The 14,688-nt window shown below is 49.7% G+C and overlaps 1 protein-coding gene across 1 annotated transcript in view; it reads left to right on the forward strand.

Moving 5' to 3' along the window:
- kcnq1.2 (potassium voltage-gated channel, KQT-like subfamily, member 1.2) overlaps positions 1–12,972 on the forward strand; it is a 138,682-nt gene extending 125,710 nt beyond the window's left edge. The window contains exon 18 of the mRNA XM_062547918.1: positions 11,144–12,972. Coding sequence (XP_062403902.1) covers positions 11,144–11,296 — 153 coding nt within the window. The 3' untranslated portion in view covers positions 11,297–12,972. The remainder of the gene's footprint in view (positions 1–11,143) is intronic.
- Positions 12,973–14,688: the final 1,716 nt, after the last annotated feature.

Raw genomic sequence — 14,688 nt, forward strand, 5'->3', positions numbered from 1 at the left:
TACCGTCCAACCATCGTCTAGTAATCTGATCATCTAATCCTGTAATGCTAATCATCAGACGTGAGCGGTCAGGTCGGAGTAATGATTCCTTTTGGATGGAGAGACCGGGAAGTGCTGGACTCCTCCGGGCTAAAGCTCAGCCAGCGGGAAAGCCCCAGAGGCTTCTGAGCTCACACTTGAGCTACTGCAGCAGTGGCTGTGAATGACGGAGCAGGAACCGAGCGATGGTGGTGGCAGCGCCGTGCCCACAGTGCCCAAAAATAAACCCTGTCATGATGTGAGGGGTTGGGGGGGGGGGGGGGTTGAGGTGGGGGGGGGGGCGAAGGTTTTTGAGAGAGAAAAAACAGAAAGGCAAAGAAAAAAAGCACAGAAAAGAGAGGAGTACCTGCAGTAATTTCCTGAGGGGTTCTATTTCCACCCTCTGAGTCAACAGTGGCGCACTAAATGAGGGCTGTGATCTGCTCTCACTGCTTCCTTTCAGCGTGCTGCGGGCGGCACTGGCGGGGTGGGTGGGTGTTGTGGGGGAGCGTTTGATGGGCACCCCTGCGGCCGCCCCTGTTTACCCCAACGTGCTAAAAATACCAGGCTAGACCCCCGCACTTCAGCACCGCGCTCCCTGGGCCCAGGCGCAACGGTGGAGACGTTTCCCCTCCCCCCCTGAACCCCCATCCCCCTCTCCACCCCTCCGCCCCGCTCTCTCTCCCTCCCTCACTTTTGGGTGACGTGGCTCCTCCGCTCCTGCTCCAGGCAGGAAGCAACAGGTGGCAGTGGGCTGCTCTGGCGGGGTGGCACACCCATAGCCCTACTGTACTCGCCCACCCCACACAGGCCTGCAGTGGCAGACACGTCTACCGGAGGCATCAGAGAAGGCTGTGGGCTTGAGAAGGAAAACTTGGGAATAAGAAATCTGACGTGTCCAGGGTCCACGTGGCTTGTGCTTCATGTCCAATCTTCAGCTCATTTTGAATTACAGTAGGATACTACAAACTGTAAACATCACAATTTGTCTACCAGGAGAAAATAGGTCAGAAAATATTCAGAGCGCTGTGTCGAAAACTAGTTCTGCTCGACACCCATATGTAACGGGCTTGAAAAGACATTTCATAGCATTGAAAATCATTCAAACGTAACAGAAAAGATTCTAATCAACAAATATGCATTCATTACACTGTTGTTTTGCATTCCGTGTGTACATCCCCGGCTGTCTGGACGCCTCGCGTCGACGTGCTGGCGTGCTGGCGTGCGTTTTAATGAACCTTATCCCGGCTCTTATCTCCGCCCCAGTGTAACTTTAGCCCACCTGAGCAGGCGCCCACGTGCCCTCTTGCACAACCTGACAAGGGGCAATGGCCCGTGCCCAAACACAGCGCTGCGGTGAGGAGTGACGGGTGCCACGGCGCCCGGGCCGGGAGCGAGCAGGGGGAATTCACTTCGCCGAGGCAGCTGTTTCCTGTAAATGGTAATGCATGGGTTGGGCATCGAGCGGAGAACATGTTTCTGATCGTGTGATTAAGAAAGGTTCTTCCTGTTTGTCTGGCCCGTGGCCTCAGGAGTAGGGGAATGCCAGACGTGGATTCAGTGACAGCAGCACACCTGAGAAATCTGTGTTGGTAAAAACGCAGATTTTTTTTTTCTTTCAGCAAAGGCCAGATTTCTTCCATGAATGCTTTAGAGTTCAAACACACTGCGTCTAAAACCCGACAGGAAAAGAAAAAAAAAATTGCACCGCTGGCTCCACATCTGTAGAGCAACAGAGACATTCCCCCGTTCGCAGTTTCCAAGAGGCGCTTTCGACGACAACAATAAACAAAAATGTTGCGGCGTCAGCATGTGGAGTTCCTATATTTGGAAAGGAGGCGTTCAGAGGCCCCGAGCGTGTCTCACTTCTCCCTTCCCTCCCAGACAGCTGAGCGCCACGGAGCCACGGGGCAGGAGAGGGCGGCGCTAGCGGATTTAACACTTCATACCGCACTGCCATCTGCTGTGACTGTGGATGTGGGAGATGAGGGTGGGGGGTGGCTCGGATGATGATGGTCAGAGGAGGAGGTGGAGGAGGTGGGGGTGGCTGGGATGATGGTCGGAGGAGGTGAAGGTTGGGGTGGGGGTGGCTGGGATGCTGGTCAGAGGAGGACATGGAGGAGGTGAGGGTGGGGGCGGCTGGGCTGATGATCGGAGGAGGAGGAGGTGGAGGTGGCAAGGGCGGAGCAGGGGAACTCGCTACCCTTCGCCACTCTTGGAATGCCAGAGATAAGTAGGCAGACAGCTGATAGGAACGCGGCCGCCAGGTCTTGTCGCAGTGCGCAGACATGGTGCAGCCAGTGAGGCCCCCTTGGCCACACACGTACACACACACACACACACACACACACACACACACACACACACACACACACACACACACACACACACACACACATGTAGGTCTGGGGCCTCAGGGCAAGAGGGGAGGTTATCAGCGATCCCTAAGCAGCAGATAATGGGGCCTGGGTTGAGAATCTCAAGAAAAACTTTGGGTTGTTCAGCTTGGCCAAAGTCTTCGCGAATAAACCAATCAATCATACTGTAGTAGTACTAGTAGTGGTAGTGAGAAATGACTGCAGTGCTGGCTTTAACCTTCCTTGTTTCTTCCTCATTTTTGCGATTCAGTCAAGGTCACTCGGTGAAGGTCATGGTCATCCATACCCTGGACACCGCAGCGCTCCCAGTCAGAGCAGCCCCATGGCCTTGTGTGGCGCTGGGGGTTTATAAGTGGGAGCAGCTGCTGGCCAAAGCCCTGGTTGGGCTGACTGGCCCGTTGACTCGCTGGGCCACTCAGCGCGGCCTCTCGGCCTCCTGGCCTCACAGACGAGAAGCATTTGTTCCCCTCCTGTCATGTTTATATGACACCTGTGGGCACGACGTGTGTGGGTTTAGGGTTTGCCGTTTGGGCGTGTCTGTCTGGACAGCCACAGACTGCTCTGGTCACTCCTGTGTATGGGCAGTTGCGCGAGATTATTTTTTTTTGTGTGCCCATTTGTGTGTGTGCGTGTGTGTGTGTGTGGCTGAGTGCGAGCATTGTCTAGTACATGCTTTTTTTAAAAGAGCGGTTGTCTGATTCAGTGCTGACTCGAAGGTGACTCAACAATTGGGACAAAGCGCAACAGCAGCTAAAAAGGAGGAAGTGATTTTTCACACCTTTGCCTGATGACGCAAAGCGCCCGAGCCAGACTCTCTTGACATGAAGCCTGTCTGAGGGGAAGAGCACGCACACACACACCTCTCGTGACCTGTGCACACACTCCTGCCAGCATGCGCTAAAGGCCCTTACTCCTGTTATCATGATGACGTCATGGCAGCTGAAGTCAAGCCATGTAGTGTAAACACACGCTCCTCAATGTCCCGGATGCTTGGAAGCGGCTGGGTTAGGCTGAACTGTTAGGGAGTTTACCAACAGCCAAAACACTATGACAGCTTTTGACACAAGTTTTTTTGTATAAATGTACACAAAAATAAATATATAAATAAATAAAATGGGTATACCTGAAAAAGGCTGTATATTTTGATATGTGTCTGTGTGAGTAAGTCTGTGTGTATGTGTGTGTGTGTGTGTGTTGGGGGGTTGGGGGCGTGTTAGTGCTTGTGTATGAGGGAGTGTCTGCGTGAGTGAAAGGGGGGCTTGTTGCCACCCCTGTTCACTTGGCCACCACAGGGGACCAGTGAAGAGAGACAGGCTCCCAGCTGTCACCCTGCACAAATGTCCACAATGGCAACTGGCTGAATGTTTATGGAGCCCTGGCTAAATAATAAAAAAAAGACGCAGTGTTGATGAAACTGATGCGGCCTGCAGTCACGATGCCACCAAACACCAAGAGTCGCAACCAGACGTGAAGCGCTACTGAGTCACTTGCCCACAGACACATTCATAAATTGTTATGGTCGCATTAATGGCAACAAAGGACACCGTGCTCTATATGATGTCAGTTCATTGCCAGTTATGGGGGCCTTTTGAGGATCTGTTTTATGCGTTGACGGGGGACCCTTGTCCCCTCACAAGAGATGATTGACCACCTGCTGCTAATGCTTTTACTCTTCGCCAGACTGAAGGAGCCCGTAGACGACAGTTCCCCGTAGACGACATTACGGGCGTCTTTCGCACGCCTTATTTATCTCAAGATTTATCCCGGGCTGAAGACTGTCTGTCTTGTCAAAGCCCCTGCTTTTAGCGGTGTCATTTTTCATGATTTGCTTTTTTTTTATTGGCTGGCATGAAATATGGGGGGATGCCTCGCCTTGACATCAAAGGCCGTCTGGGACGGTTCTCCTATTTGAAAATTTATGGGGCCTGCCTCCCTATGTGAAAAGCATCAGTGTTTCCCACGTACGCCCACACACCACGCTCACGCATGTTGCTCCCTCAGTGGAGCGCACACAGGCCCGGCCTGTCAACTCGCTCGCCCGGTGCCCCAAATCTCACGAACCAGTTCCTGGGGACCTGAAGCTTAGGCCCCCAGAGCACAATAGCAAGAGCAGAGGAGACCCAGAGAGAGAGAGAGAGAGAGAGAGAGAGAGAGAGAGATGAAGAAAAGGAGGGAAGGTTGTAGCACCAGGAGATTGTTCCTTCTCTCAGGAGCTGCTCTGAAACAAAAGCTGCTTTGAGCGCGTGTTCCCCCGCCACCACCACCCCCCCCCCCTCAGAAAGAGATTAGCCCACCTCCACCCAGCCACGCCACCCGACCCAGCCCACCACTCTCACTACCACTACACACACACACACACACACACACACTCACACACTCACACACACACGCACACGCGCCCTCCCCGGAAAGGCTTTGGCTACAGTTTGATGGCACGTGGCACAGGCCTCGATACTTATCATACACATCAGGTGCTCTCACTTGGTTTCCTGTTCTTTTAAACAGACCAGCCCCTGCCCCTCTCCCTGCCCCCACCGCAGCACCAGCTCCCGCACCACCACCACTGCCAGCGACCTCCTTCTCCTCCCCTTTAGCCAAATCCCTCAGCCCCACCCTTCTCTCTCCCTCCCTCCACCCTCCTTTCTCTTCTCCTTCTTTTTTTTCAAATACAAAGAACATATTGTATCTGCCAATGTTAAACTGAATCCATTCATCTTGGCAAAAGGGCAACTGGGCGAACCTGAGCCCTGCTCCACACACACACACACACACACACACACACACACACACACGCACACACACACACACGCACACACACACACACACACACACACACACACACACACACGCTCTGCTCCTCTTCCAATTGGCTGTGGCCAGACACAACTCTAGCTGCCCAGGCAAATTGATTCAGGATCCTTGCTTGTTTTTTTTTTAATTATTATTTTATTTTTCTCTTGGTCTCTCCACCTCCTTTGCTCTCTCCTCTGACATTGTTATCACATGGTGACACACACACACACACTGGCCTTGAACACAGGCTGGAGTCGGTTGCACAAACACACTGTACACACACACACACGGACCTGCATCTTTCAAAACAGCTCGCCTCCCAACCCCAGCCTCTGGCTCGGCTTCCGCCTCTGTGCAGCCCTGAAGCCCAGTTAGTATTAAACTCTGTCTGACACACACACACACACACACACACACGCACACACACACACACACGCACACACACACAGGCCTCCAGCTTGGGCTCACATCAACAACAGACATGACCTCAAATCTGGGCCTGCCCCAGAGGTTCCCAGCGGCTCCCAGCGGACTCCACGCTAGGCTAGCGTTACCCCAGATAACCCCGAGGAGCCCGTGCCGTCAAGCACGGCACATCCCACTCCTGCACTGGTACTCTCCCCTCCGCGCCGCTCCTCTCTCTGGTGATAAACACAGTGTCAGGAGGGCTCAGAGTGGGCTGGTTGTGCCCAGTGAGTTCCTCTTGTTCGTCTCTCCCGGCATCCCTCCCCAGACAGCCCACAGGCGGGACTCATTTTGGAGAGAGGGAAAGAGGAGACAGCCACTCTGTTCCAAGAATAATAGCGAGCTGTTGAAGTGAAATTGGCCTTTGAAGTGTGTGCCGGCTGTCCGGCCGCCTGCCTTGCCTTGCCTGGCCTGGCCTGCGCTTCTCTGATGCCGGTCCCGTGTTCCAGTTGAAGAGAGGCCACGAGGCTGTTCCTGTCTGTGCACCTCCACTCAGACACACTCTGTCTCTCGCTCCCTCTCGCTCTCTCTCTCTGTCTCTCTTGCTCACTCTCTCTATCTTTCTCTCGTTCTCTATCTCTCTCTGTCTCACTCTCTGTCTACTGTATCTTCTCCAGCTGTTTTTCAGAGAGATTGTTGTGTCTTACATGTACAACTTTCGATCACCTGTGTGTGTGTGTGTGTGTGTGTGTGTGTATGTGTGTGGGAGAGATAAAAAGCAGAGACAGAAGAATAAAATCTGCCTAAAATCATTCTGTTTTTTTGTTCAGGGGCCACTTGGTGTGAACTTTATGTTATCCATTGTGCTGAAAGAAACATGGAACAGAACTTCCTTTCCTATGTCTTAATCACCCCTGTCTCTCTCCCCCTTTCTCTCTCTCCCTATCTCTGTCTCTCTCTCTCTCTCGTGCTTTCCTCCTCGCTCTGTCATTTTTATTTTGTTCTAAAGCCAAACCTTCCATTTCTATTGTTCACTCAGGGAGATCTTGGAAGTTGTAATCTCTCTCCCTCCACACACTCACTTTTTCTGTCTTTTTTCCACCTCTTTTGTTGTCCCCTCTCTCACAATCATATTTTTTGTCTTTAGCCCCTCCCTCTCTCTTCCTCTCCTGTTTTCTCCAAGAGAGGAACAGAGAGAGAGAGAGAGAGAGCGAGGGAGGGAGGGAAGGAATGAGAGAAAGAGAGAGAGAGAGGGAGAGAGGGAGGGGAAGATAGAGAGAGACAGAGGGAGGGAGAGAGGAAAATGGAACACAATAATGCAGAGGCAGTGAGGGCCAGAGCAGGCCCAGGGCCCCAGCGCTCACCTGACCTGACCCTGAGTGTGTTGTTCTGCACAGAGACAGGAAGCCTCACACACTTGGTCAGCGCTCAGCACCTCATGCACAGAGAATCCGTGTGTGTGTGTGTGTCAATGAGTGCACATTCAAAACTGTGTTTGCATAGTGTTTAACGTAAGTGGTGTATAGTTCAGTGAGTATATATGTAGCGTGTATATGCGGTGTGTGTGTATGTTAAAGAGTGCACATGCAGAAGTGAATTTGAATTTGCATAGTGTACTTTGTCCAGTGTGTTCATGTATGCAGCATTTGTGTGTGTGTGTGTGTGTGTGTGTACACATGCATGTGTATGCCGACAGTATGAGTGTGCTGGGGGAGGTCAGGGCAGGACGCTGCGTGGCCATCTGCATCACAGATCACATTGCTGCTCACTGAGGGCTCAGTCACACGTTGCCCTCGTGCGCCCTCCAACTCTATTGTTGCTGTGTGATGGCCAACTACCGTCCCCAGCTTGTTCTCCATATAGTTTTACCGTGAACTGCGGCCAAGACATCCCGCTAGCTGGTAGTTTGTCTTTTCTGGGAGGCAACCTGTCATGCCAAACGTGACACGGAGAGAGAAAATGAGAGCATGCGAGCGTGGAGGAGAGAGCCTGCAACTGTGTGTGTGTGTGTGTGTGTGCGTGTGTGTGTGTGTGTGTGTGTGTGTGTGTGTGCGTGCGTGTATGTGAGAGAGACAGTGTTTATGTGTCTGTGAGAAACTGAGAGAGAAAGAGAGCGAGAGAAAGAGAGAGATTGAACGTGCGGTGGTTCAATCATCTGGTATCTATTCAGGGCTACTTCTCTGTTTACTTGGGGCAAGCCACATAAAAATGCACTGCACATGCTTGCTGTGTGAATGTCATAGAGTGTCTGTCCGTCACCTGAGTCCTGCTGGAAGAGTAACGCGTGTGCTTGGCCACAGATAGAGCTTTCACCTGCAACAGATCAGTGCAGTCGCTTTATCTCCAACAACAGCCTCACCGTGCCATTAACACCTTCGGCATACATTAGTTATGTCACACACTGTATGTACACAATTGAGTTATGGTCTCTAGAGACTCTAGAGACTGTCTCTTTCTCTGTCTCTATCTCACAGATACACCCCCACTCTCTCTTGCTTTCCCTCTCTCTCACACGCACACACGAGCTACCAGTACACATCCAGCTCATCTATCTTTTCCGTCTTCCAACAGATGGCAGTGTGAAACACAAGACTGCATGAGTTTTTACAATCCGCTATTTTTCACAGTCCCAATCACTGCAAGAGATCAGGGGAGACGTCCTCATTGATGATATCATGATAAGCAGTCTAGTAAACGCGAGGGCCTGGTCAGACTCCCTTTGACCTGACCTACAGTACACATACTGGTGCTGCAGTGATGATAAGATTTGGAATTTCAGTTTGCTACTGTACAGTGTGTATCATCATTATGTGCAAAATGATACAATGGGATGGGAAATGGCAACACCTTATCAGACTGAGGAAGAATGAGCTGCCCTAATGTTGATGTCAAGGTAACCAGTCATAGCTTGGGTAAAAAAAGAACAGAACTGTAGTGTTACACAGCAGCAGGCCAGTTGTAATTCCTTTCTCTTTCATACACACACACGCGTCGCGTCGCACGCCACACACATACACATAATGAGAGAGAAAGTGAAAAACGTTTTCTTAGAAATATCATCTGATTGATTGTGTGTGATAAGACCATGTCTCACCATGACTCAGCAACATTTGGTGACACCACGGGTACACCTATTCAGAAGAATGCAAAGCTGGGGACTTCACACGTGCATGAAAAGCGTTCCATGAAAATGGGAGTTCCATTTTCAACCATTCCTTTTTCACCTCCTTATATGTTTATCATCCACAGTGTGGGGAATCTTAGGTGTGTCCTAGGCAAAAAAAACAGCTGCTGGGAACATGTTGACCTATTCGACATTGTCAACAGACTCACAAACAAGCAGTGGGAGGGGTCAGCACATTCTGCAGGCAGGGGACGTTTTTGTTTTGTTGGGATACTCCGGAGGGTGGAGGGGGGCAGGAAGGGTGTTGTCCTGAGAACGCCACCATTGTCTGGCCAGTTGTTGTCCTCCTGGTTGTCGTCCCCGTTAAGCATCACCTGACCTGCTCTGTCCCCAGGAGAGCAGGCAGGCAGGCAAGGACAAGATGATGGTGGAGGAGGCTTCATCGCCAATGCCTCTCTCACCGATGCCAAAGACACCCAGGCCCCCGATCACGTCTGCTCAGGGGTCAGTCCCAGAATGAGCTCAGTTCACGTCGACAGAGGAATATGTCCGCACCTTAGAACACACTTTCTCCCATTCCTCTGTGGGCAGTGGTTGGTCTGTTTGGTTCTCGTTGGTTTGTCAGTGTGGCTAGATAGCGCCTGTGGCATAGCCAAATGAGTAAGAGGCGTGGGTGGAGGGGTGGAGGGGTGGGGCTGGGGGCAGGGCCTTTGGTGTACCCTCTGTGCCATGTGTCCCGGACAGCTGAGGAGTCACCTGTCCCTGTATCACATGTCCCCAAGCTGAAGACGAGGAGCCGGACAGCCTCGTCCCCCACAGACCCCCCCGTCCCCTGGGCACTCCCTCTCTAACGGCCCACTGACCACACTGGTGATGGGGAGACAGAGAGATTATTAATTAATTAATTTAGATGTTTAATCATAAAAACAGCTTAAAAAAAAAAATGTCTGGGTGTACATGTATTTTTGGAGCCCGACGCTTGGTGATAAAGAGTCGGAGGCGTGGGCTCGCACTGGGCATTTTTTGTTTTGTTTTGTTTTCCAGAGGTCTCCGAGGGTCAGGCCGTTCGGCGCGAGCACACGCAGGAATTTTCGGAGCCGTGCAAAAAGCCATGCTGCTGGAATGTTGATAACACTTCAGATTACTACAGACATGTTTATGATACAGATTTATATTTCCACCCAGACTGGGTAGTGAACGTTCTCCCGTTTTTGTGAAAATATATTTATGTCAGCTCTCTGGTAAGCCGCGGGGTCAAATGCAGTGCTTGGTGAACTCTCCGTCTCTGGGTCTTGGTTAGTTTTACTTGGTACTCATTTCTTTTGTTTATATCGCCTGTGTGCCAATTCTTTGACTGATGGCAAAGGGAGTTCACTCGTGTTATAAGAGGGCTCACAGTGTTATAAGAAGGCTCTTCAGAGTCTCGTATATCCTCTCCAATAAATATCCCGTGCAAACAGTAATATAAGTAAATGATAATATACATGCCACAAATCAGTCCCATTTAAACAAAGCGGCGCAGTGCGCATGGCGTTTCGTGGTTCCCTGCCTTTTAGAGATCCGTTTCAGCTGTGGGTTGAGATGGGAAGGCTGAGAATCGAGAGGGACTTTTTCACCGCTTGAGTGCAATGCCTCTCTCTGGCAAGCATCTGGCTCTTTTTACCCACCATTACCCAAGAGACCTCTATGGTGACCCCAGTGTTGTTCGAGTGGCAACTCGAACCAAGACCCTTTGACCCTGCTGCTGATATATTTATTTAATTTATTTCCATATATCTGTGTGTTGGTTTAGTCAATTTTTCATTTTTACTCGAGTGCGACCTTGGCATCGAATCAGGACATTTTTATTACATTTGTTTGAAAACTCTCCAGCTTCAGAGGTGAAATGAACGCCAGCAATTAATTTTGGAATTGTTCAGGAGGCATTTCGTTGAAGCTTTGAGTGTTTATTTTCAAACTGTGTATTTTTATCACAGACATACTGATCGTTGGGATATCTATAAACACTGCTGTGGGTGTGTTTGTGTCTACAGTATGTATGTGTGTGTGTGTGTGTGTGTGTGTGTGTGTGTGTGTGTGTGTGTGCATGTGTGCGCGTGCATGTGTTAGCGTGCTGCTCTCAGAGTTTTCGCTGTTTTATGGCCACCACAGGCTCTCAGTGTTATTGTCCTGTAATGAAAGCTCTGTGTAGATTGGGCTTGAGCAGAAACATGTCATTATCCAGGGTCAATCTGTCAGGCATTGGGGACTCACCGAGACAGACCAAAGCATAAACATGATGACATATTTACTGAGCTATCGTGTAAATCACTTCTCACGTTTTCAGATGTGGAGATACCAAAAGTGCCTCTGGTCCACTAGGGGGTTTTGTTTGTCTCACAGAGCCGGAGGAAGCCAGTTTAATTTCCGCCTCCCTTGTGTGCAGGTGCTGGACATGAACCAGAAGATGGAGGACATCCTGACGATCCTGGTGGAGCACTTCAAGCCCAAGCCTGAGCTCCTGCAGAAGCCGCCACACTACAGCTCCCGCGTCACCGTCATGAAACATATGGGCGTCAGCATGGACGAGGGCCACTGACCACCCCACCCAAGAAAAAAAAACCATCACCCGCACCGGAGATGGACGTGACGCCCTCAGCAGATTGTGGGAGGAGTAGCTGGAGGAGGGAGCCCACCTCCCAAAACCTTGAATCTTCAACCCCCCCCCCCCCCCCCCCCTACTCAATATCAACAATGACCCTTGACCTGGGAAGAGAAAGCCACCAACTGGACTCTGTGACTCTAACCATTCTCTTCCAGATTAGCAGAGGAGCTCAGGTGAAGTGTTCACCTCCACACCTTTTCAGAGGGCAGGTCAAAAGAGCAGAGGTGTTCATGTTCATAACAGAAAGAGGTTACAAGAGGTTGAATGGCAGGATGTGGTTTTCTCTCACACCTCCTTATGTTCTCTGCCACACAGCTCAGAGCACAGAGTTTTAGCACAACAAATAGTGAGACAAACACAATCTGGATCAGCTGAGTTCTTCTATTGTCTTTCAATGGGGATTTCTTCGAGGATTGAAACAGCCATACTAGTGATTGTAAACTCAAGTCTGTATATTCTACTGATGGTTTTGGCACCACTCGGGCAGATGTAAACAGCATAGCACTGGATAGTCTCCCCACATCCACATAGCCCATTATTGTGGATGTCCGCCGTGAGTTTGTTGCTACAGCTCAGGTGACATGGAGACAGAACAGTAAAGAATGTCCTCAGCCTCAGCCCCGACTGCAGGGGTGAAAATGGGCTCCAGCAAGTAATCTTCCCCTAATTTATGGCTACGGTTAAGCTAATAAAAATAGGAAAAAAGCCGTGACAGGGTTTAATGGAGTATTACAGGAATACAAGAGAGGAAGACTGAGACTTATGGTGTGTTGTGCAGTTTGTCCAGAGCCGAGTGCCAAGATTTTCACTAGGATATTCATTTAACGTTCCCCAAAGCTAAAACACTCTTATTTTCCTTCCTAGGTCCACACTAGCAGTGTGCAATTTGAAATAAATTTGCCCCATTAAATCCATGATTATTTTTCTCACTCTTGGTAATTAAAGTGGTGAATTCCTGGCAAGGCTAGATTACTGCGCGAGTGAGTAACCGAGTAGGCCTAATGAAAAGAAAAGTTGGAAAAATGTGTACAATTTAAACAGTAGGCAGCAGGAGCCTGGCCTCATCATGAGGTAAAAAAAACTGACTGAAATATCAATTCGCCAAAAAGAACAACTCTCTGTGCGTGAGGTTGTGGTCCACAGCTTCAGTTAATGTGTTTATCTTCTGTTGGTGTACTGCCAGCGACAAAAAAGCACCAACAATCACAAAGCCCCACTTTTTTTTTTTTTTTTTTTGCAATGTGTATTTAAGTCTTGCCATAATTATGGACTGTACAATCTCGAAGGCTGACAACCCAAAGAAAGGGGATGATTGAGGAAGAGGAGAGGATTTCAACTTACCATTTTCCTGCTTTTTCTTTTTGCTGTGGTTAATCCCAAGGTTAGTCGTAAATGTACCGAAAGGCAGTTTGAAGGAACCTGGGTTATTGTTTGAGAGGGGGTGGAATCATTTAAAGCTCACTCCTCTAACCATATATTTGTACAGTTTTGTAAGAAATGTAAATAGAATTGCCTTATATTCATTATTACCATGTGTTCAAGCTGTGATGGTCTATTGGGTTGTCTAAAAATATTTTAAAGATATATTTATTACGCTGTCAAAGGTTGTAAATAAAATCTACATTTAATCCTGTTGTTCATTTTCCCTACACTAACTCTTTAGCTGTCTTTATCTGAATGTTGCTTCATTCATTGTGAGTCACTTTTTCTAAGGAAATTCAGCCTATCAAGTCTTAAGGTAAGCACAACACACAGAGCCCACAAGGTTTATGTGTCTTTAGATTTCTTTCCATCCTGCCAAAGTTTTGTTAAAAACATAAATATATAATATAACAGTCTGCTCACTTCTAGATTTTAATATTCCATAAGTGACGAACAAAGAATGGAAGAAGTAGAGAGAAAGAGAGAGAGAGAGAGAGAGAATCCATCTCAAATTACCACTCAATTATATCGGCCTTCAAAGGCCAAAAACTCTGCTGGATGTCCCAAGAACAACAAGGGCTGAGCAGGAGTGAGATCCCAGGGGAGGGAGAGGGCGAGAGACGAGGCCACTGCTGAGGAGCCATGTTCAATTACAGAGGGCCAGGCTCCACACACACACACACACACACACACACACACACACACACACACACACACACAAACACACACAGGCACAGACACACACACACATACACACTCACACACACACATGATGTTATTCTGCTTTTGTCTCTCCTCTGTTTTATGTCACTAACGGGAGACCTTGAGACAGAACCGTGGCCCGCTGTTTACAGAGGCCGCTCTATGCGACCGAGACACTGTGCCGCTTTCATGTGGAGACTTGAGAGAGCCTCCCTACTTCAAAGGGGGTTTTTGATGTTGGAAACACTGGATCACAACCTAGCCGGGGGAAGAGAAGGAAAAAAAATATCAACCTCTTGAATAAAGTGCCAGATTGAAATAAATGCAAATAAATAATCATTAAATGAGACGTCGGTGGAGGTCAGTGAGAAGTTGCGTCCATGGGATTCATGTTGAGGACCGGTTCCCTTACAACTGCTGGAGCGCTCTCAATGGGTACTGTGTGATGTAGACTCTGGCCATGCCTGCTCTGAGTCCAAGAACCTTCTGCAAACTCACACAAAATCCTCCAGGCTCTTCACAGACCTGAGCCCTCCTAGCTTTGGCATAGTGTGCCATTAGAAGCGGAAGCCAATCCATTCACGGCTCCACCGACTACCATCCGATGCCTGTAAGGTTAAGGCTCTGACCTGATGACAAGCCCTGCCAGCCGGTGGCCCATTACGAGGGCCACGTTTAGCCCACTCCGGCCACCCCATGGGGCCACCTGTGCCACAGGGCTCCCATAGTGGCCCACTGGGCTCCTATGAAAGCAGATATGTGTGTGAACAGGTGTGGGGAGGGGGGAGTGGACGCAAACAGTGTTGTGGCCAGCAGCTGACACACAGCGCTCATTCTGAGGTCCCTAAATAGCGGAGGGCTTGTGACAGTTGGAGCAAAGCGGCTGTTGTTGTTTGCCATCTCTCTGGTCCCTCCGTGCGTCCGAAATTGTTTACCCTTATACGGTGTTTCTCACATGGAGGAGAATAGCACGGTGTATTTTTGGGTGGGGAGGGGAGACTTGCAGGCACAATACAATGGGTCTCCCCAGAGCACGGTGACTGCCAACCTAATCCTTTTTTGGATCCATTCAACAAAAAGGAGATACAGTGCCTGACCTCTGCCCTGGACCGTGGTCAGTTGGCTGTAGCGCTGTGTCACCCCAGGGAGACAAACAGCCATGAGGTTAGAAGGTTAGCTTGACCTCTCCCCTCCCCAACCCT

The sequence above is a fragment of the Sardina pilchardus genome, chromosome 10, assembly GCF_963854185.1.
Source record: "Sardina pilchardus chromosome 10, fSarPil1.1, whole genome shotgun sequence".
NCBI lineage: Eukaryota > Metazoa > Chordata > Actinopteri > Clupeiformes > Clupeidae > Sardina > Sardina pilchardus.